The sequence below is a fragment of the Henckelia pumila genome, chromosome 3 (assembly GCF_033568475.1).
Source record: "Henckelia pumila isolate YLH828 chromosome 3, ASM3356847v2, whole genome shotgun sequence".
Lineage (NCBI taxonomy): Eukaryota > Viridiplantae > Streptophyta > Magnoliopsida > Lamiales > Gesneriaceae > Henckelia > Henckelia pumila.
In genome coordinates this window covers 23,340,373-23,368,305 of record NC_133122.1, presented here as the reverse complement: position 1 = coordinate 23,368,305, position 27,933 = coordinate 23,340,373, and the positions used below count along the sequence as shown (strand labels likewise).

Genomic DNA, 27,933 nt, shown 5'->3' with positions numbered 1-27,933 from the left:
CTGTCCCAACACTTGAAAACCTCGGAACTATTTTTGGTCGTTCTGAATCCAATTTTCAACTCCTTAAAATCAAATGAGAACCCCTTAATTATGTTTAGGAAGTAGATTTAACTAAATTAGGAGTCGGGTTACTACATTTCTGTAAGATGAATTCAAATTTTGATTTTCAAATAAGACTTGTTTTCATGGTTTAAAAGATTAATGATAAACATAAATATGTGTCATCTCACGCCAAAATCACCTTCTTTCATGCCATAATCATTGATGATAATTATGATTTATTGGAAAATGAAATATGTTTTGTGCAGACGATGAGCAGTAAATGGTAATTAAACTAGACTCTAGCAAACTTCACCCAAGAAATACATACATCTTAACCAGCTCTCTAGTCCGCTATCCTAAAAATTTCACAGCTTACCTCACATAATTTTTTGTTCTCTCAAGATGAAGCACCAACTTCACCAAATATTACAAAATCAATAAATCTTGTTACCCTAAAATACAGAACCTGAAACAGCATCGCTAACCACCAATGTTCCATCGCAACCTTCATGATGACCCCCTCACAGTATATATATAGTCATTTTGACATACGCCATGTGTGTTAATGAAATACACAATATATGTAATACATAAAAAAAATTAAAACTTAAGTGTATTTATTAATAATAAAAAAATTTATATATAAAAAAATACAGTATCATTGTGTCTGGATATTTGAAAAATAGGATTTGGATTTGGATTTGGATTTGCATTTGCATTTGGAATTCCATGGATTTGAAATTTTATTTGGTGTTTGGTATGAACTTTAAAATTGGCATATATTTTGATATCCATTTCTTGTTTGGAAGAAAAAAGTGAATTTGGACATTTAAATTTTTACTAAAGTAACATTTTATTTTTTTACATAATAATTATGTAACTCATATTATTCACATTATTAAAAAATTCGAAATTTTAAAATTAAACTTATCATATATTTTTATCTGCAATCTCAACTATATATTTGTGTTATACAAATTACATAAACTCTTATATAATTGAATAATTAATTATTGTTAGTGAAAACAAAATAAAAGATTAAAATAATAATCAAACATAAGCTCTAAATATTCTAATTTAAATTCTACGAAATAAATCATATAAAAATTAAATATCCAATGTAGAAAGCAAATTAATTCAGTTGTTGATCCAACCACATCCTAATTTTATAAATAGAAAATGAAATTTTTAAATATGAAAAACCAAATGCTCATTTTCCATGAAAATTAACAAAGTAAATCTCAAGAAGCAAATATGCAAAAAAGCAAATAAATAAACTTATCAGTGAATCCAATCAGGAATCACATTCTAATTTGTATTCTAGCAAATCAAATCAATGTTAAATCCTAAGATGAATTAAAATTTTCCATTGCAACCAATTGAGACGATCATCAAAATGTACCACGAAAAAAATCAGCTGAAGTTGGATTTGACATCAAAAAATTCATTTGCTTCATAAACAAAACTTTTATCCACTCCATTTAGTTTTTTCAATTCAATGTATGCCTCTTGGAAGCGACGTTTATTTTGTTCAGTGATATACGAAACTTTAGCAATTTATGATGTGGTAGTATTCAAACTATCAAGTCTCTCATTCAGGTCATCTGATTTTGCTGTATTTTTCCTTTCAGTCTTAGATATAACATTTGAGGATGATGAATGAGGATTAACGAAAGGCTGTTGAAAGTTCTAATCTCCAAAACCTTCCTAACTTTTTGAATGTGTCTCTTGCTCAGCTACTAACTTGTTGATCTTTTCTATTCTTGAAGAAACCACCACTTGATTTCATTTCTTCTCTTGCCCAACTATGTGTCTTTTCCTTTCTAGTTCCTCTCCTTTTCTAGTAGCTCCATCATTTTTTTTAAACAACTCTCAAAGAAAGGGAAGACAGTGAATATAAATATTTCTTACATATTTAGCTTCAAGATACACCTATTCAATTTACACTAATACGTTACATCAAAAATAATTGGAAAAAATAAATAAATAATGAAAAAAAACAATAAAGAATAACTTGATTAATGCATCTCAAACCTCCCATTATGCGTCAATTTTTTTGGTTACATCATTCCAACAAAACTCACTCCCTCTTTTAATGTTTTCATGAACAATAGTCATTTTTTTCAATGTTTAATCGGTTCTAAACATTATCTTTGTTAACTTTCATTGTAAATTTTGAATTGATTGCTTCAATAACAACATTATATGCTTCTTGAGTAAAATTCCTATCCAGTTTCTGGCCTTTTTTATCTAATAAAAAGAAAAGAAAAAATTCGTCCATTTGCGGCATCCAATTAAATTTTGTAATGAAAAATTTCAGCATCTTGAGAGCCATCATTAATTTCCTAACATGTATAAAACACGTGACTAAAGAGCATGTAAAGAAAATATTTGAATATTATATAATTGTAATCCAATGAGTTCATAACATAAAATAATTGAAAATACAAATCACAGAAACAAACAGAAAAGGTAACAAAGAAAGCAATGTATTATTTACAAATCAAACCATCTTAATATTTCTGTACAAGAAAATTTTCAAGTACTACCATGTGTATAATCTTCTCACATTTTTTGTGATATTCTATTCCTCATCAATAATCCAAGTCTACTATTTTCATGTGTATCACGAGAAAATGCAAACTCTTCATTTGTAAACAAATACAATCATGGAAATCAAATAAAAAAATTTATTTTTAAAAATAAAGTTCTCTTGAATGCTTTTCACTATACAAAACAATACTTTGTCTCAATGGTGGTAGAATCTAAACAATCTTAGATATTCAAGTATGTTCTTTACTTTCTCTATACATTCATTTTTCATGTTGCTGGTGAGATTCTTTCTTCCTAAGATATGATCTTCCATTTTAATGGTTTAGAATTTTGTAGCAACCAGGGATAAGAAATTGAAAAATGAATTCCCAATCAGCAAACAAAATTATAGTGCATGAAAAATAAGAAAATCAAGTAAATCTAACCTCGTGCAAGCTCGTCGTTGAGGGAGAAGAAATATTGAGACGTGTCTTCTGTTGGTGAAAAAGATATAAGCAATTGAAAATACCTTCCCGATCATAAAAAATTACAATGTAAGAAAAATAAGCAAAGAAAGTAAATCGAGTTATTTGCACCAAATACCACAATGAAAATTGAAAATACACACTTCACCCCTGTGAAATTTTAATAGGCATCTCCAACCCTGACCTTTTATAAAATTAGCACACGTGCTCCTTCATATGAATGTTTGTTGTGCACGGGCCACTCATGCGACTGGGCAAAGATTTTGAGATTGTTTTTGCAACAAATACCCCTGTGAAATATTGAAAATACATATTTGACCCTTTGAGAGTATAATTTTTAAATCTATTCAAACCATAATACACGATTTTTATTAAGATCCAATTATAAAATATTTATCAAACATTTTTCATTTTATTAATTTTTTATTTTAAATTTGTTATTCTTAATTTGTTTCTACAAAAAAATATTATTACTTTATCTTTCTATCATTATTTTATTAATCTCACTTCGTGTTTTCAACTTCTCCATTAAACATGCATTCATAAACAAAGATTTCTTTAAATACCTGTTAGGAGTCATTTTTGCATGTTTTATTGCATGATTTTTTATGTGTTTTGCATTCGTTTGTGTCAATTTGTTCTTTTTAATCTCGTTTTGTTTGCATTTAGTGTTTTCCCTTGTGTTTTGTTCACTCCTCTTGATTTATGATTTACTTAGCAGGAAAATGAGAAGAATCAAGTATTTTTGGGAATCAACAGGGTGCGCTCGAGCTGCTAAATATTGCAGCTCGAGCGCATGCATAAAAAAGGAAAACAGAAAGAGGGGCAGAAACTGTGCGCCCGAGTGGTAATTTATTACCGCTCGAGCGCGTTCCCAAGAAACAAAGGCAGTAAGGAAGAATTCTTAGCGCTCGAGTTGCAAATTTCTACCGCTCGGGCGCTCTCGCGTAATTTTTGGAAATTTTTATTTCGGGTGTTTTAGAAGGAAAGGACTCTGAGGGCAATATAAATAAAGATTTTCAAAAGTTTTGAGGGTTCATTTTCACGGCAGATTACAAGGAGGCGGCTACTGAAGATTGGAGGCTTTCATCATCTCGTTTTGAGTTTTTCATCTTTCAACTTTTAGATTTTTATGTTGAGAAACTTTGTTAGATTAATCTTTATTATGGATTGTAGGAGCTAAACTTTCTTTTGTTGGAATTGAGGGGATCCGAACCCCGAAACACGTTTGTGTGATTGAATTTGTTGGACGAATTGAGTTTACTTTATACTACTATTTGATTTTGTCATGGTTTATTCTTATATGTTAAGGAGTAGCTAACTTTATCATAGATTTGTAGCTTTTGAATTGTTATCGAGAGATAAATTCATGATTAGAATGAATGACGAAATCCATGGAATTAAAATATGCATAGAGATATGATATTTAATACATGTTGATAACCATAGACCACCAGGTTGAAAGTTGTAGGAATTCAAAGAACTCAAAGCAATCAGTAATGATAAATAATTAAAGAGATTTAATTGTTTCATTAACTTGAACTAGATTGGCATAAACTCGAGAGAGAGTGTCGATATATCAGGAATTCCTGTCGAATTTATGTGTATAAAAGTAAAAATCAATCGTCCAGTTCAATTAGGGGGAAGGTGAACCGAGATTCCAACAAAACATTCTTATATTATATTTTTCTATACTAAAATTTGCTGTGGTTTTTATTTTAATTCAAGCGCTTTAAGTTGAATTTATTATTTTATAGTTTTAGTATAATCATTCATCAAATTTTCGTTACTTTGGGTAGAGGAATAAAATAACTGAATTATTGTGACATAGTCCCTGAGGACGATACTCGTACTCAGTATACTTTACTATAATTTGATTCGTGCACTTGCGATAATTTTGAGCATAATTGAGAGATATTTATACTGATTTTAAGTGTTAGTATTTGCTCGATCAAGTTTTTGGCGCCGTTTTCGGGGACTATTGATTACTTTGATTTGTTTTGTTTAATTTTTTTAACTCCAATTTTAATCACTATTTTCATCTGTGAACTGCAGGATATTCCGACAGTGCATGCAACATTCACCTGATTCCGCAGAGGAGATTGAATCCCAAAACTCGTACCCTTTGATCCAAAACTGAAAGAACTTTTCGCAGGAGAAGAAGGCTACAACAAGAAGCAATGGCGGACGAAGAACGACGATGTTTAGAGGTAGATGCTGAGAATAATGCACCACCTGTCTACAGATCCATGATGGATAGCGACTTGCCATACATCGAAAATGCCAGACCAACATCATCAGACCAACTATAGCAGCGAATCATTTTGAAATAAATCATGCTATCATTCAAATGGTGCAAAACACCGTCCAATTTGGTGGGACGACGATCAATGACCCATATGCTCACATTACAAATTTTTTGGACATTTGTGATACTTTCAAGATGCAGGGAGTTTCTGATGACGCTATTCATTTGCGTTTTTTCCCTTTTTCATTAAGAGATAAGGCTAAGGCATGGCTAACAAATCTACCTGTAGGTTCCGTCACCACTTGGGAGGATCTCGCAAAAGCTTTTCTCACCAAATACTTCCCACCATCCAAATCGATGAAGCTAAGAGCTGATATCACAACATTTGCTCAAGGCGAACAGAAAACACTCTATGAAGCATGGGAACGCTATAAAGATCTATTGAGGAGATGCCCACACCACCAACTACCAGACTGTCTTGTGGTACAAATTTTTTATTATTGTCTTACTCATACTAATCGCACCATGTTAGATGCAACTGCAGGTGGTAATTTGCTACGAAAATCACCAGAGGATGGGTATGAGTTAATTGAGGAGATGGAATCTAGTAGTTATCACCCTCCGTCTGAGAGAAATGCAACCAAAAGATCTGCAGGAATGCATCAAATAGATGCATTCACTTCAGTAGCAGCTGAGATTGAGGTGATGAATAAGAGGATTGAAGAGCTAAGTTTAGGGAATTCTGCGATGCGTATTCAATAAGTGTGGTGTGAGAAGTGTGGTGCTGAACATTTCACGAAAGATTGTCAGACTAGAAATCCATCATATCAACCGGAGGGAGGTATGGTAAACCATGTGGGAAATCAAAACCGCCCTAGGAATGATCCATTCTCAAATACATATAATCCAGGATGGAAACATCATCCAAACTTTTCATGGGGTGGACAGAATAATAGGCCATATGGGAATCAGAACTATGGAAAACAACATCAGGAGGAGAAGTCAAGCATGGAACAGATGACGCAAAAGTTAATATCATCCACTGAAACCAGAATACAAAATCAGGATGCATCGATAAAAAAATTTGGAGAATCAGATAGGGCAGTTGGCTATAGCAATGTCCAGTAGAGATTCGGGTACTTTTCCAAGCGACACGAAGAAGAATCCAAATAATCAGGTCAAGGCAGTTGAATTGAGAAGTGGGAAGCGAGTAGAACCTGAGAGACAAGAAGCGAAAGATCCAGAAGTTACTATACCGGAGAAAACTGCAGGTAAGTCTTCTACTTCTACACAACCACTCACATCACAAAATAATTTTGTTATTCCACCACCTTTTCCTGCAGCTCTCAAGAAAGCCAAGCTAGACTCCCAGTTTTCAAAATTTCTAGAGGTATTCCAGAAATTGAATATCAACATTCCTTTTGCCGACGCACTGATGCAAATGACCAGCAATGCTAAGTTCTTGAAGGAGATTCTCTCCAACAAGAGGAAAATGGAGGAGAATGTCATGATCAGTTTAACAGAAAATTGCTCTGCACTGGTACAGAACAAGATCCCACCAAAGAAAAAAGACCCAGGGAGTTTCTCTATCCCTTGCATGATTAATGATGTGTCTTTTCATAAAGCTTTGTGTGATTTAGGTGCTAGCATAAATCTAATGTCATATTTTGTTTTTAGAAAACTAAGTTTGGGAGAGACGAAACCCACCAGGATGTTGTCGCAATTGGCTAACAGATCTCTAAAGTATCCAAGAGGGATAATAGAATATTTACTGGTAGACAAATTCATCTTCCCGGTGGATTTTGTGGTACTTGACATGGAAGAAGATTTGGACATGCCTCTTATTCTAGGCAGACCTTTCCTGGCAACAGGAAAAGCACTCATAGATGTCCAAAAGGGAGAAATACTGTTGAGAGTGGGAGAGGAGAAAATTTCTTTTGATGTGTTTAATGCGCTTAAAAGTTCACAATATAATGAAGAATGATTTCAAATAGATGCAGTGGACTCATTTTTGTTTAATTATGTGCAGGATACATTCCAGGAACCTTTAGAAGTTGCACTTGTATCTAGTTTTCAGGAGGACGAAATCAATGTAGGATGAGAAGAGATGACTACATACTTGAACGATAATCAGTCATGGCAAAAAGGTGGCAAGCTTAAACTCGAAGATCTTGGTGACCGGAAGGATTTAGTACTCAAAAAACCCAGTCTTGAAGAACCACCGAATGTTGAATTGAAACCACTACCAACTCATCTCAAATATGTATTTCTTGGTGAGAATAAAAATTTACCTGTAATAATTTATTCTTCTTTGACAGATGAAATGGGGACCAAACTACTGGATGTTCTCAAAAGCCACAAGAGTGTGTTCTCCTGGAAGGTAGCAGATATCAAAGAAATCAATACATCCATCTTCATGCATAAAATATTAATGGAAGAGAACATCAATCCGTTGGTCCAGCCACAGAGGAGATTGAATCCCAAAATTCAAGAGGTAGTGAAAGCTGAAACGATAAAACTTCTGGATGCAGGTATTATTTACCCAATTTTTTATAGTGCATGGGTGAGTCCTGTTCAATGTGTACCGAAAAAAGGGGGAATAATTGTCATTAAGAACGAGAAAATTGAGCTAATACCTACTAGGACAGTTACAGGTTGGCGTGTGTGTATAGATTATAGGAAATTTAATGACAAAACCCGTAAGGATCATTTCCCCGACCCTTCATTGACCAAATGCTAGAAAGACTTGCTGGGTATGAATTCTATTATTTTCTAGATGGGTATTCAGGGTATAATCAAATTGCGATTGCACCTGAAGATCAGGATAAAACAACCTTTACTTGCCCATATGGTACATTCGCTTACAGACGTTTGCCTTTTGGTCTATGTAATGCTGTTGCGACTTTTCAGAGATGCATGATGGCTATATTTCATGACATGGTTGAAAATTTTCTAGAAATCTTTATGGATGACTTTTTAATTTTTGGTCAATATTTTGATGCATGTCTGAATAATCTAAACACTGTTTTGATGAGATGCGAGGAAACCAATTTGGTGCTAAATAGGGAGAAATGTCACTTCATGGTAAGAGAAGGAATCGTCTTGGGGCACCGAATATCTGAGAAGGGAATTGAGGTGGACAGGGCCAAGGTGCAATTCATTCAGAACTTACCTCCACCGACGATGATCAAGAAGTCATAAGTTTTCTAGGCCATGCCGGTTTTTATCGGCGGTTCATCAAAGATTTTTCAAAAATTTCAAAACCTCTGTCTTCTTTTGTGGGGCCTCGGGTTGTTAATCAAATCTTGGGGCAATTAATCACTAAACATGATTAATTAACAAAGGATAAAAAATAAATAGAACAAAAAATATTTTTCTTCAAACATGGGTGCGCTAGGTCGGTAAAAAACCACCGATCGAGCGCCCCTGTTTTTCCTCAAAACAGTAGGCTAGATTTCGGGGCTGCGCTCGGTCTTCCAAACCAGCGGCTCGGGCGCTGCCTGGGCAGAAACATGCCTTGTTCTTCTATAGCAAAACTTGATCCTTCAATTCTTTTCAATTCATGGTTTATCAAGTTTCAAACGTGCATTGATCTATATAAGAAGTTCTTATCATACTTCCAATCAATTATTACATCTAACAAGTAACTTAAAGTACATCAAAATATCTACAAAATGCAAGAAGTAAAAAGTGTTCTTCACTAATCAAATCATACGCCTTCTAGCATATTTGGCAAGATCTAAACTCTACGTTTCTGCTACAAACCCGAGACACCACGTGCTAAAACTCTCTCCCAAGCTATCAATGTCGTCTTCGACTAGCTCATGTCCCACCTGTTGTCATGCACACATACAAAACAATACAACAGCCTGATAAACTCCAGTGAGAATATAATTCCCAGTATAAAAGACATAAACATGCGTTAAAATATAAACATGTCAACTCTAACCATTTCAATTCAAGGATAGAGTAATATAACGCATATATCAATTCAAAACATATTAATCAAGACTTCAAATCAATAATTCAAATCATAAGATTTATATAGCACGTTATCAAGAATTGATTCATATCAAATCACTACCATCAAGATTCGTATCCGATCTTGACATGGATATCCATCTATCGTAGTCATATCTGAATCAAAAATAAGGTTCATCAAACCTTGGCATTAGAATCAATTCATAAATCATATCATATCAAAATCAAAATCAAAGATCCACTACCTGAAATGGATCAACAATAATAACATCAAGTTCTAAACCAAGAACAATTAATAACCAAGTATGTGATTTGTTTGGGATAACTCAAGAATCATCATTCTCAAGTATCGAATCCCTGACTCTCGATGTCATCTTATACCTGTCATTCTGAATTCTGAAAGTGTTCCAAATTTGGACATATCACAAAATTCTTCTCAAGTTCATCATCTACTCTTCAAGGTAGAATAACTTCAACCTTGAGCTATTCGATCTCGTTTCCCAAAAGCTAAAGTCTCGAGTCCAAATCGCTTTTTTACAAATCTAAAATATAGCATATCAAGCTATTTATATCAGCTAAGAACTCGCATAAAAATCTGCTCAATCACATCTCAAATTTCAAGGCAAAACTAGTTACAAACTTTGCTCAATTCTTGGCGGATTCGAAATTCAGCTTCTCGAACTCAAAACATTCAAATACAATCTGATATGAAGTGTAAATATGCTGCATATATCAGCAATCAACTCCTATCTAACTCAGCTCAAGCAATCTAAACTCAAACTTGATCAAAGTCTTGAACCGACGGCATAACGATATAAAATCGGTAACCGAAACTATATCGAATTCATAACCAAAATCATATATAGCTCATAACCAAAATATATCAACAAGATATCATCAAAATCTCAGCATATGAAAGTGCAAGGGTTCTAACTCATGGCTGAAAATCATAAGACATGCAAACAACATCCGTTCTTCGATCCAGTTGCTATATAACAATTCATATAATCGCAAGAACACATATCCACAATCATTTTTGAATTCTCCCAACTTCCAACCTTCAAAACATACTGAAAATATAAGAATACTTACTTTTAATCGAATCTCTCATCTCAAGGATCGCAGCGCTATTTTTGGAATTGAAATCGGATAAACGGATCACAAGATATCAAAGTTTGAAAGGTTGAAAATGGCTTAAACTCCCTTCTCTCTCTCTCTCTCTCTCTCTCTCTCTCTCTCTCTCTCTCTCTCTCTCTCTCTCTCTCTCTCTCTCTCTCTCTCTCTCTCTCTCGTGTAATCTGATATTGGCTGAATCATTCTGATCATTATCATACAAAGCACACGTATAAAGAGCCACTTGCAAGGAAATTGCACTATAGTCCCTAAACTTTGGTCTATTTGCAAATCAGTCCTCGGAAACTCAAATTAATTCAATTTCAATCCTAAATAATTTAAAAATATTAGAATTTAAATCTAAACCCCATATATTCTCAAATTAAATTATCTCAGATCAAAATTAAATAATTTCGGACCTTATCGCATTTTAGTCCTTGAACTTTTTTATATTTGCAAATTGATCTCTGCTCGGATTTCACCGTCAAATTAAATCCTCTTTCATTCTCGAAACTCGGAATTTACTTCTTAAATTCCATAAATATTCAATTAAAATATTTTCATATTTTAATTTAAGAATCCCGGAATTTAAATCTCAAAATCCGTAAATTTTCAAATTAATTATTTCCAGCTCAGAATTTAAATCTCTAATTTTCATAAATTATCCAATTGATATTTTCCCAAATTCGAAATTTCAATCTCAATTCCATAATGAATAACTTAATCTTTTAGGGCCTTACATTTCCTTCCCTCTAAGGAATGATTTCGTCCTCGAAATCACATTCAATCGGAATATCAAATCTGATAAACTGAATGATTATCTGGAGTAATTCTCACTTCAATCATCTATCTCTGACTTATTCTTTCACCTCATTATCTCTTTCTCGTTTATCTCCTCATTCTGTGTCTATTTTATTTTGTACTTTTGCTCAATCAAGGATCTATCACATACTCGATTTAGCTCAGAATCATATCAGACTCTATCTTGACTGATTAAAATACATAGGAAGAACATCACTGATATTTCCTTATCTTAGACACATAAACCATACTTGATCGTTTTGATCTGGAGTACAATCAGTTATGTTAATGAAACCCCCAACTCTATCTAACATCGTAGACAGTGTAATTCATCTTTGATGATACATTGTCATCCTACTCACAGCTTCAAGATCAGTATCCATTCTTCATTTCAATGTTGTGCGTTGTAAATATATTTTCTGATATCTTTTCTTCTTCAATTTTCTGATCACTTCTGTAATCATATTTATTTCATTCTTCAGTAATCACTAAATGATTTCACATTTGAACTGTTCCTTTTCTGAATCACAATTAGTATCAATTATTCAGATTAGCTCAAAGGCTGATCGACCTCATCTGAATGCAGCTCACAGATACAAATTTAGCTGATGTTCTTCAGCTGACACACTAAGATCAAGGATCATGTTTCATTTATCAAACAATTCATACTAGATAAAGTATACATCAATGAGTTAAAGTATCTCTCCGGATTAATACTCACGAGAATTCATTATCAAATCATTTATGGGATCTCTTTCAAAAGAAAACGATACTTCAGAAACAAACATTTCTCGCTGAACATTCTGTTTCAGCTTAAAAATCATTCATTTCTCAACTTTATCTAATCTGTTCTGTTCGTAATCTATACCATTCAGTCTTCACATTCTGTATTTTTCTCAAATCATATTTGGTCTGATAGTTGATACTTCAAAAATTATATCTCAATACAAATAATTTTTTATTTTCTTCTCAATTCATAATTAAAATCATCATCTCTATATCTCTCAAATAGCTATCACATGAATTATCATAATCAAGTGGCAAAATCAATCAAATAGTATCGAATCAGATACTATAGTTCTGAGCATTTTCTCGAAACTCTGGATAGTCATCTCAGACAATCCATCGATCAAGGATGGTATAATGCAATCACATTCAACCAAACACTCAGAATTTCTGTAAATTAGTGCCACAATCTATCAAATAACCCTATAGTCTCGATCTCGACCATACATTGCAATCAATTCCTGAAATATCATAACATCAGTATCTTCTTCACAGCTAGCTACTCATATCTGTATCACATCTCATACAGCACATACTTGAATTTGTCGAAATATAATCTACTTCAAATCTCAAACTCATGACGATTCGAGTAATTTGAAACGAAAAATCTTTTGAATAGTTACTCATATTTGGACTCGATAGTTATTAATCTGTTTCTTAGATCATCTGATCTCTTCTTTTCTACTTCATTTATTGGAAATTGAAGTATTGCAAAGTCAATTCTGTCATATCTGCTTTCATTTTATTTCATCAATAGATCTGAATTCTGTGGTAATGTGCTTTTTCAGAATCTGATATTCCACATCTAGAATATCGAGCACAATCAACAGATTATTCACTTCAATTTCATTCATTCTGATCTGTTGTCTTATCTCACATCGTGATTTAGCATTCTCAATCAAATTCTAATTTTTTGGTCCCATATCAATGTTGTTTTAAGCTTAAAGTTGATATTCATCAAACACTCAAATCGAGTAATTCTATCAGTCTCTATCAGTTACGAGCCAATAATATCAGGATATATGGAATCAATATATCTAACTAGATGAAAGATAGCATGACAATGGCCAATGAAAATCGATTCGAAATCAAGAATCAGATAGCATCAAAGGGCATTGCTCAAAGTCGGATCGTCAAATCAATAAATTCTGGACGACAATCGTTGCTAAGTGAAAACAACTCACTTGCATTTCAAAACTCGAGGTGAAAAAAATCAAATCAAGGCGCGATAAATCAAAGAATATGAGCCACGAAAAATAATCATATCGGTAATCCAAGTCCATATCAGTATTATTCCCAATATACCCCAAATCAAGGTTGACAGCATGGCTTTACGATGAGATATCTACACACACTGATCAATTAGGACACCATCCACAGGCATATTCAGATGGTACAACAGGAACTCTATATCACCAGAAAGGATTCAGATTGAAGGATCTCTAGATCACCAAAAAGGATTCAGATTGAAGGATTCAATTATTCAAAGTTCACCTCATTTCATATCAACGTTCAAAATTAGGATTTATTAATCGATACTGAATAGTAAGAAGCATCAAAATTAAGATCATGCAATTCATCAATGATTCAATAGCATGCGAATCAAGAAGTGCATGCATCAAATATCGTCAAATAATTAAAGGAAGGCTTAACTGTAACTGAATTCGCTATTGTTCTTCACCTCAATCGTCACTATTTAAGCTAGGGACAACAAAAAGTTCATTTTCTTATTCTCGAGAAGTAGAGGAGAAACATGTCAGATTCATTTTCCCATATCATTCACTATCTTTTAGAGTCATTTCAGTTAATACATGTCCATGTAAAACTCAATCTTAGCATCCGTCATGTAAAATCAATATCACATCAGTCAGTACATTTCAAGATATTTCAACTAGCTTTCACCTTGTTTGCATACTAACATCACTTCTAAAGATTCAATAAACTTAGCATAATCAACTCATCTTAGAGCTAAGTAGCTAAACAAAATTCGTATCTCCATCATCATATGAAAGAGTGGGTGCCCGGTGAGCCAACTTGTGGCTAAGGGCTTTTATGACTCTATGTATAAACAATCTTTTGTTTAATATAATTTACACTTTTATAATGGCATTTACTTTATCTTTTATCATATTATTATGTTGTGACATACTATAAGATGTTGAGATGAAGACCTTGAATATACTATAGTGTATGTAAGATGTGGTAGCACATGGGGATGGCTATCATGAAACACATCTTAAAGTCACTTTATATTCTAAACTGTTCCTAGTCAATTGAGCCGTCCGTTAATAAGGATAAGGATCGCTCGAGATTAAGACTAGCGTTTGCGATGCCGAGTACCACGTTTCATTGGTATGGAACATAGAGATGTTAAAAGCATGCAAATGGATATTCATATGATGAATGATTGAACTACCCTATCCGGACTTTTCAAGTGGTTATCACTTATCGAGTGGATAAAGTCCGCGGTTTTGGTTGTACACCATTAGTCCTTACTACTTGAAACATCATTGAGACTCTATATGCTAGTACTTTGCTTTGACTCGTTTACCGACTCTATTGGGATCATCAGGTGTCGGGATTGGGTACAGTTATGACACATATAGGAGTCGATGCTTTGTTGTCAAGGATTCACCACATAGTTGCGAGTGTGGATATCCTATGCAATCTGAGGAGATATTAGTGTGACGAATCTCTGGCCAGAGTACATGATGTGTTTTAGGTTACTTGGTTTCCTAGTAGCACATGCGATGTCACTATTTGATCTTCAAGATGTATTGCATAGTTATCGAATCTCGAATGACTCTCGATTTACCAATGGTTGTTGATTCGATCGGGATATATGGATGAAGGGACCGTACTGTACGCTAACCAAAATCTATTGGTTCTTGCAGGCACTATCAGTGATACCTAGGGAATCATGGGGCGATGTTGCTAGGCGCTCTTACCATGATTCGATGGGCAAGTCAGAAATTGTTGTTCCGAGTCACAAGGAGTTGTGAGCCCACGGCTAGCTGTATCCCTGAACCATTGAGGGTCACACAAGTAATGGATTTCTAATCCCCATTGAGATAATTAAATTTAAAGAGTTAAATTTAGTGAATAAAGAAGTGGGACTTCTTATTTAAAAGTAGAGGGAGTAAGATTTCCTAAAATGACATAGTGATGGACATTTTTGGAAACCATTGAATTCGGATTCAGAAAATTTATATTGACTTTAAAAGATGCAGAAATGGTTTCTGTGCCCATTGGTGAAATTGGTTTATCAATCTGAGTCACGATGAATTTTATATTAATTTTTGAACATGCGGGCTTTGCTTGTCAGGCTTGAACTTATGACTAATGGGCTCTAAGCTGTTAGCAGCCCACATTATAAATAAGTTATTGCAGTACAGAAATTAAATAACATAGGTCATAATTTTCGAAAACCCTAGAGCACTCTCTCTAGAGAATTCGGCCGCCCCCTCCCCTACTGTGTTCGAAAATTCAGTCTGTGAATTTTTGAATTTGCAGACTGATTTAACAGATCATATCTGTTCTATCTCTTCGTAGAAACTTCTGATAGACTTTCTAGTGCAGTCTATCAGAGGGATTAAATTTCTGTTCGTGGACCTGATTGAAGAATAGTTCGTTCATCAGTTCCTGGGATATACAACAAGAGCAGTTTAATCTGTTGGTGTCCATAATCTCGCTTCGAGATTTTAAGGTAAAATTTATATTGTTTAAATTTTATATTATCAATTTTAATCGTAGGAATTTGATACCCATATGGAATCGTTCCATATAAAATTTTTTAAAACTTCCGCTGCACCGGGTATCACTTTCTTTTTCGATCCGGAGAACGACCGTGTTCCAACAGTGGTATCAGAGCCAGGTTGCTCTCGGATCATACGATTAAAATTTTATCAAAATTGTACCATGCCTCAATTTTCAAATAATAAATAAAAAAAAAAAATTTGGGGTGGGGCTGCCGGCTGCCCGGAAGAGCAGCGGGCAGCCGCCGCCCGCCCGCCGGCGCACAGCAAAGGCTGCGCGCCGCTGGGCTAGGGCAACAGTTGCCCTAGCCCATCATCCAGCTGGGCCACGTAAGGCGGCCCAGAGCGCAACTGGGCCGCAGGTGGCGGCCCAGTGGCCCAGCAGCTGGGCTAGGGCAACTGTTGCCCTAGCCCAGTGCTCGGCTGGGCCGAAAGCTAGGCTGGGCTATGGCCCAGCCTAGCAAGGCAGGGCGGGCTGCCCCGGCTTTTCCCGGGCAGCCCCAAAAAAATTAAATTTAAATTTTTTTTATTATTTTATAATTTTTAGAAATTATAAATTTTAGACCAATTGAAAATTGTTTGGATTAGTCCATGAGGCAATGGGTCAAAATTGTTTGAGCGCAAAATTTTAATAAAATTAATTTTTGGATAAATTTTGAATTTTGGAAATTTATAAATTTAATCCAATAAATTAAATCTTTAATTAATAATTTTGGTACAATTGATAATAAAATATGATTTTATGTATAAAATTGGATTTTATATTTAAAATATGATTTTATGGATAAACTAGATAAAATATGATTTTGTATATAAAATAAGATTTTATATGTGAAATATGATTTTATCTATTTAAATTTATTGCCACTGCATGTTATCCAATTAAATTAATTTAGAATTAAATATTATTGGATAAGGATGATCGATTATCATGACCAATATTATAGGTGTATGTTAGGTTGTTTACATTTGGCTTTATTATTGATTGTTGGATTTTATTAATGGGCCTGGTTTATGGCCCAAATTTGATTTTATCATTTGTAATAAAAGTGGGCTGGTTTATGGCCCGTTCCCACCCCTATAATGTATCCCTTTATTTGTCATAGTAATTTATTGTAAATTCACTAGAAATAGTGGGAGATTTTGAAGATGGAGGTGGGACCAGCAAGCAATGATAAAGACTGAAGAAATGTAAATTGGAAGCACAATGTAATAGGATTGCATTTTATACTTGCATATCACCTAGGATTGGACTTAGACTCGTGATTGGCAACCACGAGTCGATTAGTAATGGAATCGATCATCCTAAAATATAATATATGATATTATCGTTGTATGCATATTTAGACTAAATTGTATGAATCCCGCAAGCATACAAATTTTAAATGATGAGACAAATTTTCAAAATTAAAATCCCTCATTTTAAATATGATTTAAAATTGATATCAAGATAAATAAAGAAAATTTAAATATTGTTTAAATTTTCATACCTTCCATCAACGATCAATGTATGAGATGCTACCCGAGGATATGGTCCGACTCATATTATTGGGGGGGCCCGTTCGTCGAAAAGTTGTACATTGGATTGACACATGTTGTAAGTTGGATGGAACTCCCACGGGATTGGCTCATATTATTGGGGATCCACATGGCGACCGTCCATCACAACTTAATATTGATGGGTCATCTTGACATATCAGAATAAACGGCGTCATATTATTGGGCCCTTATTGGACATGAGGTAAAAACATGGAGGTTGCTTTGGAAGCAATTGGGCTCTACCTTTTGAAAATTATGGTTGGCTGATATTATTCGGGACTATAGTTTGTCAATTGGACTCCATGTTCCCACTAAAGAAAATGTTTCTCGTTTTCACTAGAGGGTAATGAAATCGTTAAAATAGTGGGAGTGAGATGCATAAAATAAATTTTGCCTATTTTATGTCTTAGTAAATTAATTAAACAATCACTGATTATTGTCTGTTTTTTTTCAGTATTTCATTAAGATGAATTCGCGCAATCCACTGTTCTCAATTCTCGAACAAAACAAACTGGCTGGCGCAAACTATACGGAATGGTTCCGTAAGTTGAAGATTGTCTTAACCTCGGAGAAGATGTTCTACGTGTTAGAAAAATCTCCTCCGAAGGAAGCACCAGCTGATATAAGCCCGGAAGAGTTGGCCAAACTTGATAAATGGTGGGACCATGATATCAAGGCCAAATTCTATATGCAAGCTTCGATGTCTGATGAACTCCAGAGGCGATTTGAGGATACCGTGAATGCTGCTGACATTCACGTACAACTCAAGGAACTTTTTGGGGCTCAATCGAGAGCTGAAAGGTTCGCTACTGTAAAAGAGTTAATGACGTGTCGCATGCGTGAAGGGACTTCGGTCCGTGATCATGGGGTACGCGTGATTTGGCTCATTCAGAAGTTGGTAACGCTTGAATTGGTATTGGAGCATGAACTCAATGTGGACTTATTACTTCTCTCTCTTCCTTCATCGTTTGACGGTTTTGTGGTGAATTTCAATATGAACAAGATAGAGGTCTCCCTTGAAGAGATGGTCAATATGCTTGTAACTTATGAAGCCACTTTAAAGAAGGATAAACCGGTTCTCTTGGTGGGCTCCTCTTCTTCTGCTAAGAAGGGGCCAAGTACAAAGGGTAAGAAACGTTCTGCCCCATCCAAGAAAACCGGACCCGAGAAGAAGAACAAGACAAAGGCTTCAAACATGGAAAAGTCCAAGGATGTTTGCCATCACTGCAAGAAACCCGGTCATTGGAAACGTAATTGCAAGGAATATCTAGAGCAGTTGCGAACTGCGAAGGGTATGTTTTATATTGAAATAAATGTTTCACTTAATACTACTTCTTGGGTATTAGATACCGGATATGGATCTCACATTTGCAATGATTTGCAGGTGATGACAAGAAGTCGCAAGCTTAGAATGGGTGAGACCCAGCTGAGGCTCGGAAATGGTTCTAGAGTTGAAGCCAAAGCTGTGGGAGACGTTTATTTAATTTTGCAGAACGATTTTAAGTTACTTTTGAGAGATGTTTTATTTGTTCCAGACTTGATTAAAAACATTATTTCTGTTTCTATGCTTGATAGAGATGATTTTTCTTACAATTTTGTGAATGAGATTTGCAATATTTACAAGAATGAATGTTTGATTGGAAATGGACAACTTGAAAACGATCTATATAACTTAAAATTAAAAGATGTTCCAATAAATTATGTTGATAAACCGGTAACAACGAACAAAAGGAAAATCGATAGTCAAAACCTGGCAAACCTTTGGCATGCTAGGCTAGGTCATATTTCCTCAAGGAGGATGAACAAGCTAGTGGGAGAGGGAATGTTTGATATGTCTGATATTAACTCTCTACCTACTTGTGAGTCCTGTCTGAAAGGAAAAATGACTAAATCTCCTTTCAAAGAAAAACCTGAGCGTAGTCAAAATCTATTGGATTTGATCCATACGGATGTTTGCGGACCATTTAGTATTGGTACAAAATTTGGTCACACCTACTTCATTACCTTTATTGATGATTATTCTAGGTATGGGTACTTATATTTGATGAAATATAAGTCTGAATCATTTGAAAAGTTCAAAGAATTCAAGGCTGAAGTAGAAAACATACTAGGTAAGAGGATTAAAGCACTTCGATCGGATCGAGGTGGAGAATACTTGAGTACCGAGTTTTTGAGCTATCTAAAAGAGAATGGGATTCTCTCTCAGTGGACTCCTCCTATGACACCTCAGCTTAATGGTGTTTCGGAGCATCGCAATCGAACTTTGTTGGACATGGTTCGATCCATGATGAGCTTCACTGAGCTCCCACCTTCATTTTGGGGCTATGCTCTTGAAACGGCGGTATTGTTGTTGAACAACGTCCACACTAAAGCAGTGAACAAAACACCATACGAGTTATGGAATGGCAAAGCTCCTAAGTATTCGTACTTGAGGATTTGGGGATGTCCTGCTTACGTGAAGCAGACAGTGGGAGATAAGTTGGATAGTCGATCCACCTTATGTTATTTTGTAGGGTATCCGAAGAATTCAATCGGATATTATTTCTATCATCCTACTGAAACAAAAGTGTTTGTTTCAAGGAATGCCACCTTCTTGGACAAGGAGTTCTTATTGGATAAGAAAGGCAAGATGATGGAACTCGAAGAAATTCGAGAAGAACCCGAGATACAAAATAATGATCCTACACCTCAGGAACCATTGATTGACACGCCTATTACTAGAAGATCCGAGAGGACGTCTAGGCCTCCTATTAGATATGGTTTTCTTCTTGAAGGGGATCAAAGTGAACCCGACATTGGATGTGATCCAAGAAACTTCAAGGAAGCAATTTCTGATACAGATTCGAATTTATGGCTTGAAGCTATGCAGTCAAAAATAGATTCGATGCATACAAACCAAGTTTGGACTTTAGTAGATCCTCCCGATGGAATTGTTCCAATAGGATGTAAATGGATCTATAAGAGAAAACTTGGGCCTGATGGAAAGATACTGACCTACAAGGCACGATTGGTGGCAAAAGGTTATACTCAAAGACAAGGAGTTGACTATGATGAAACTTTTTCACCAGTCGCAATGTTCAAGTCCATAAGAATTCTTATTGCTATAGCAGCATGGTATGACTATGAGATATGGCAAATGGATGTGAAGACTGCATTTCTTAATGGAAACATTAAGGAAGAAATCTATATGATGCAGCTCGAGGGATTCACATCCATGGGAAGCGAGCATAAGGTATGCAAGCTTCAGAGATCGATCTATGGTCTCAAACAAGCATCAAAAAGTTGGAACCAGAAATTTGATGAAACAATAAAGGATTTTGGTTTCATCAAGAACCCGGAGGAACCGTGCGTGTACAAGAAAGTAGTTAAGGATGCTGTGACATTCTTAGTACTTTATGTTGATGGCATCTTACTCATTGGGAATGATGTAGGGATGTTGCAGTCAACAAAGATATGGTTATCAGGTAGATTCTCGATGAAGGATTTGGGTGAGGCATCCTATATTCTAGGGATACAGATCTATAGAGATAGATCTAAGAGAATGATAGGACTTACTCAAGCTACCTACATCGACACTATATTGAAAAGGTTTTCAATGGATGAGTCCAAGAGAGGACATCTACCTATGTGTCATGGAGTCTCTCTATCCAAGTCTATGTGTCCCAAGACTGAAAAAGAGATAGAGAAAATGACACACATACCATATGCGTCAGCCATAGGGAGTATCATGTATGGGATGATATCCACCAGACCGGATGTGGCATTTGCTCTAAGTGTCACGAGCAGATATCAAGCCAATCCCAGTCAAATGCATTGGAAAGCCGTGAAGGATATTCTTAAGTACTTGAGAAGAACTAAGAATGTATTCATGGTTTATGGAGGAAGAGAACTGAAATTGGAAGGCTATACCGACTCTAGCTTCCAAAGTGATGTGGATGACTCAAAGTCAACCTCTGGATTTGTGTTCATGCTCAATGGCGGTGCTGTCTCTTAGAAGAGTTCCAAGCAGGACACCACAGCGGATTCCACCACTGAGGCAGAATACATTGCGGCATCAGCTGCTGCTAAAGAGGCCGTTTGGATGAGGAATTTCGTCCAAGAGTTGGGCGTTATTTCTGAAGCTGTTGGTCCAGTCCCGGTGTACTGTGACAATACGGGTGTCGTTGCTCAGGCAAAGGAATCAAGGTCTCATCAAAGATCCAAACACGTACTGAGGAAATACCACATCATCCGGGAGATCGTGGAAAGAGGAGACATCACTGTCGAGAGAGTGGCCTCTGCAGACAATATCGCTGATCCACTTACTAAGCCCTTGCCAGGACCATTATTTGACAAACATCGCGAAGCAATGGGACTACGTAGTATGACTAGTTGGCTTTAGGGCAAGTGGGAGATTGAAAGAGTGGGTGCCCGGTGAGCCAACTTGTGGCTAAGGGCTTTTATGACTCTATGTATAAACAATCTTTTGTTTAATATAATTTACACTTTTATAATGGCATTTACTTTATCTTTTATCATATTATTATGTTGTGACATACTATAAGATGTTGAGATGAAGACCTTGAATATACTATAGTGTATGTAAGATGTGGTAGCACATGGGGATGGCTATCATGAAACACATCTTAAAGTCACTGTATATTCTAAACAGTTCCTAGTCAATTGAGCCGTCCGTTAATAAGGATAAGGATCGCTCAAGATTAAGACTAGCGTTTGCGATGCCGAGTACCACGTTTCATTGGTATGGAACATAGAGATGTTCAAAGCATGCAAATGGATATTCATATGATGAATGATTGAACTACCCTATCCAGACTTTCCAAGTGGTTATCACTTATCGAGTGGATAAAGTCCGCGGTTTTGGTTGTACACCATTAGTCCTTACTACTTGAAACATCATTGAGACTCTATATGCTAGTACTTTGCTTTGACTCGTTTACCGACTCTATTGGGGTCATCAGGTGTCGGGATTGGGTACAGTTATGACACATATAGGAGTCGATGCTTTGTTGTCAAGGATTCACCACATACTTGCGAGTGTGGATATCCTATGCAATCTGAGGAGATATTAGTGTGACGAATCTCTGGCCAGAGTACATGATGTGTTTTAGGTTACTTGGTTTCCTAGTAGCACATGCGATGTCACTATTTGATCTTCAAGATGTATTGCATAGTTATCGAATCTCGAATGACTCTCGATTTACCAATGGTTGTTGATTCGATCGGGATATATGGATGAAGGGACCGTACTGTACGCTAACCAAAATCTATTGGTTCTTGCAGGCACTATCAGTGATACCTAGGGAATCATGGGGCGATGTTGCTAAGCGCTCTTACCATGATTCGATGGGCAAGTCGGAAATTGTTGTTCCGAGTCACAAGGAGTTGTGAGCCCACGGCTAGCTGTATCCCTGAACCATTGAGGGTCACACAAGTAATGGATTTCTAATCCCCGTTGAGATAATTAAATTTAAAGAGTTAAATTTAGTGAATAAAGAAGTGGGACTTCTTATTTAAAAGTAGAGGGAGTAAGATTTCCTAAAATGACATAGTGATGGACATTTTTGGAAACCACTGAATTCGGATTCAGAAAATTTATCTTGACTTTAAAAGATGCAGAAATGGTTTCTGTGCACATTGGTGAAATTGGTTTATCAATCTGAGTCACGATGAATTTTATATTAATTTCTGAACATGCGGGTTTTGCTTGTCAGGCTTGAACTTATGACTAATGGGCCCTAAGCTGTTAGCAGCCCACATTATAAATAAGTTATTGCAATACAGAAATTAAATAACATAGGTCATAATTTTCGAAAACCCTAGAGCACTCTCTCTAGAGAATTTGGCCGCCCCCTCCCCTACTGTGTTCGAAAATTCAGTCTATGAATTTTTTAATTTGCAGACTGATTTAACAGATCATATCTGTTCTATCTCTTCATAGAAACTTCTGATATACTTTCTAGTGCAGTCTATCAGAGGGATTAAATTTCTGTTCGTGGACCTGATTGAAGAATAGTTCGTTCATCAGTTCCTGGGATATACAACAAGAGCAGTTTAATCTGTTGGTGTCCATAATCTCGCTTCGAGATTTTAAGGTAAAATTTATATTGTTTAAATTTTATATTATCAATTTTAATCGTAGGAATTTGATACCCATATGGAATCGTTCCATATAAAAAATTTTAAAACTTCCGCTGCACCGGGTATCACTTTCTTTTTCGATCCGGAGAACGACCGTGTTCCAACATCATACTGCTACAAGCATCTAGTGTAATCCCAAGTACATCGTAAATTCAATGCCTAACCTGGGTATATCTCAATGTTGAGCAAAAGGGATAAGTCGATTCATTTATTCAGGATAAAATATTGCAAATCGCTAGCTTTGGTCTCCGAGTGTTTTACACATCATTCCAAAGCCTACAACTTATAACTAAATTAATCAATTCAGAAGAATAGAAATTCCATTCAAAGCTGGCGGAATCTTACCATATTAGGAAGGACTGTAAATTTCTGACATTCTCCATATCTAGGGGTTATTATTATGCTAGAGATTCGAGGTTTTCTGGCAATATCAAGTCAAGTATTGTTAATCAGCAAAATACTAAATCTTACCTCAATCCTAGAGTAATACATTCTCGAAGCTGATAGAGTAGCTCCTTCGATATAGGATGGTCTCCTTGTCATCTCAATCTCATGACAGCAATATCCAAAAGGCTCTTCCGCTTATACTTCAGGTTTATGGCAATGCGTCGTGATTTTCATTAGCTGAACCTGCAGTCAATCTCAGACAAATATCCACAATATGTATGCTCTAGTCAAAGTAGACATCACTTAATCAAGTTCTAAAATTCATAATCATTCATTGTATTGCCTGACATCGTCGCATATCTGTTCTTAAAAGTGTTCAGCCAACAGAGCAAATCAATAGGAGCTAAGTTCAATTTACCATTTTTCAATTCCACTAGCTCCTACGCTGACTAATCAATGCAGTGATCTCTGTAGTCCAAATCACACTTTCTTTATTCTCATATAGAAAATTTATCAAATTTATCAACTCTATATTGTGATCAACCTCATAGTCCTCTCCTCATCAGCTTACCTCTAATCAAGACTCGGCTCTGATGTCTAAAGACAAATACACATGCTTCAACTCGATTCAGAGATTCAGGTAAGCATGTAAGGTCAAAGAATTCAAGTACACCTGCTTCCAATCACTTCAGATATTCAGGTAGCATGTGATGGTTCAATTTTAAAACATGCTTTTCAACTAAAACACAATATCATTTGATAAGTCCACAAATACGAAATCATGTACCATACTAGCAGTTAAAGCATGTAATTCAACATGTAATTAACTCATCTCATGCTAGTATACAAATAATCAAGGAAGAAAACTTGATCAACCCCACTCACTAATCGTTTATCTTAGTCCATAAGGGCCTCGGGTTGCTAATCAAATTTTGGGGCAATTAATCACTAAACATTATTAATTAACAAAGGATCAAAAATAAATAGAACAACAAATATTTTTTTCAAACATGGGTGCGCTCGGTCGGTCAAAAACCACCGATCAAGCGCCCCTTTTTTTCCTCAAAATAGTAGGCCAGATTTCGGGGCTGCGCTCGGTCTGCCAAAATCAGCGGCTCGGGCGCTGCCTGGGCAGAAACATGTCTTGTTCTTCTACAGCAAAACTTGATCCTTCAACTCTTTTCAATTCACGGTTTATCAAGTTTCAAACATGCATTGATCTATACAAGAAGTTCTTATCATACTTCCAATCAATTGTTACATCTAACAAGTAACTTAAAGTACATCAAAATAGCTACAAAATGCAAGAAGTAACAAGTGTTCTTCACTAATCAAATCATACGCCTTCTAGAATATTTGGAAGGATCTATAATCTACGTTTCTGCTACAAACCCAAGACACCACGTTGTTAAAACTCTCTCTCGAGCTAACAATGTCGTCTCCGACTAGCTCCTGCCCCACCTGTTGTCATGCACACCTACAAAACAAGACAACAGCCGGATAAACTCCGGTGAGAACATAATTCCCAGTATAAAACACATAAACATGAGTTAAAATATAAACATGTCAACTCTAACCATTTCAATTCAAGGATAGATTAATATAACGCATATATCAATTCGAAATATATTAATCAAGACTTCAAATCATAAGATTTATATGGCGCACTATCAAGAATTGATTCATATCAAATCACTACCATCAAGATTCGTATCCGATCTTGACATGGATATTCATCTATCGTAGTCATATCTGACTCAAAAATAAGGTTCATCAAACCTTAGCATTAGAATCAATTCATATATCATATCATATTAAAATCAAAATCAAAGATCCACTATCTGAAATGGATCAACAATAATAACATCAAGTTCTAAATCAAGAACAATTAATAACCAAGTGTGTGATTTGTTCGGGATAACTCAAGAATCATCATTCTCGAGTATCGAATCCCTGACTCTCGATGTCATCTTATACCTGTCATTCTGAATTCTGAAAGTGTTCCAAATCTGGACATATCACAAAATTCTTCTCAAGTTCATCATCTACTCTTCAAGGTAGAATAACTTCAACCTTGAGCTATTCGATCTCGTTTCCCAAAAGCTAAAGTCTCGAGTCCGAATTACTTCTTTACAAATCTGAAATATAGCATATCAAACTATTTATATCAGCAAAGAACTCGCATAAAAATCTGCTCAATCACATCTCAAATTTCAAGGCAAAACTAGTTACAAACTTTTCTCAATTCTTGGCCGATTCGAAATTCAGCTTCTCGAACTCGAAACATTCATATACAATCTGATATGAAGTGTAAATATGTTGCGTATATCAGCAATCAACTCCTATCTAACTCAGCTCAACCAATCTAAACTCAAACTTGATCAAAGTCTTGAACCGATGGCATAACGATATAAAATCGGTAATCGAAACTATATCGAATTCATAACCAACATCATATATAGATCATAACCAACATATATCAACAAGATATCATCAAAATCTCAGCATATCAAAGTGCAAGGGTTCAAACTCATGGATGAAAATCATAAGACATGCATACAACATCCGTTCTTCGATCCGGTTGTGATATAACAATTCATATAATCGCAAGAACACATATCCACAATCATTTCTGAATTCTCCCAACTTCCAACCTTCAAAACATACTGGAAATATAAGAATACTTACGTCTAGTCGAAGCTCTCATCGCAAGGATTGCAGCGCTATTTTCGGAATTAAAATCGGATAACCGGATCACAAGATATCAAAGTTTGAAAAGTTGAAAATGGCTTAAACTCCCTTCTTTCTCCTCTCTCTCTCGTGTAATCTGATATTTGCTGAATCATTCTGATCATTATCATACAAAGCACACGTATAAAGGGCCACTTGCAAGGAAATTGCACTATAGTCCCTGGACTTTGGTCTATTTGCTAATCAGTCCCTGGAAACTCAAATTAATTCAATCTCAATCCTAAATAATTTAAGAATATTAGAATTTAAATCTAAACTTCATATATTCTCAAATTAAATAATCTCAGATCAAAATTAAATAATTTTGGACCTTATCGCATTTTAGTCCTTGAACTTCTTTATATTTGCAAATTGATCTCTGCTCGGATTTCATCGTCGAATTAAATCATCTTTCATTCTCTGAACTCGGAATTTACTTCTTAAATTCCATAAATATACAATTCAAATATTTCCATATTTTAATTTAAGAATCCCGAAATTTAAATCTCAAAATCCGTAAATTCTCAAATTAATTATTTCCAGCTTAGAAATTAAATCTCTAATTTTCATAAATTATCCAATTGATATTTTCCCAAATTCGGAATTTCAATCTCAATTCCATAATAAATAACTTAATCTTTTAGGGCCTTACATCTTTATTGATGAGGGATACACCTTTTGACTTTGACTCACATTGTTTGCAGGCATTCGAGACTCTGAGAGAGAAATTAGTCACAGCACCAGTGCTTACATCACCGAATTGGGATCTTCCATTTGAGGTTATGTGTGATGCCAGCGACTCGGCGGTTGGAGCTGTACTTGGCCAAAGAATAGACAAGTTATTCCATACTATTTATTATGCTAGTAAAACCTTGAATGAAGCTCAGTTGAATTATGCAACCACTGAAAAGGAGTTGCTAGTTGTTGTCTTTGCACTTGACAAGTTTCAATCATACCTTGTGCTTTCAAAATTCACTGTTTTCACTGATCACTCTGCAGTAAGACACTTATTGGTTAAAAAGGATGCAAAACCTCGGGTAATTAGGTGGATCCTGCTCTTACAAGAATTTGATTTAGAAATAAAGGATAAGAAAGGAGTGGAAAATGTTGTTGCAGATCACTTGTCTAGACTAGAATGCATTCCTGAGTGCTCACAGAATAATGCTGAGGAAATAGATGATTGGTTTCCTGATGAACAATTGTTTGCCATAGAAAACGCACCTTTGGTATGCTAATTTTAAAAATTACTTGGTCACGGGCACACTTCCACATAACTTATCTTTTCATCAAAAGAAAAATTTTATGTCAGATGTCAAGCATTATTTTTGGGAAGAGCCCTTTCTGTTTAAAGTTTGTGCTGACTCTATGATACGGAGATGTGTGGCGGAAGCTG

General features: G+C 35.4%; 1 protein-coding gene across 1 annotated transcript; it reads left to right on the top strand.

Moving 5' to 3' along the window:
- The first annotated feature begins 6,424 nt into the window (after positions 1-6,424).
- LOC140888259 (uncharacterized) lies at positions 6,425-7,291 on the top strand. The gene has a single exon (XM_073295945.1). It carries the CDS (start codon positions 6,425-6,427, stop codon positions 7,289-7,291), a length of 867 nt encoding a protein of 288 aa, XP_073152046.1.
- The last annotated feature ends 20,642 nt before the right edge of the window (positions 7,292-27,933 follow it).

Coding starts and splice junctions, on each gene's coding strand:
- LOC140888259 (XM_073295945.1), top strand. CDS start 6,425: ATGTCCAGTAGAGATTCGGGTACTTTTCCAAGCGACACGAAGAAGAAT.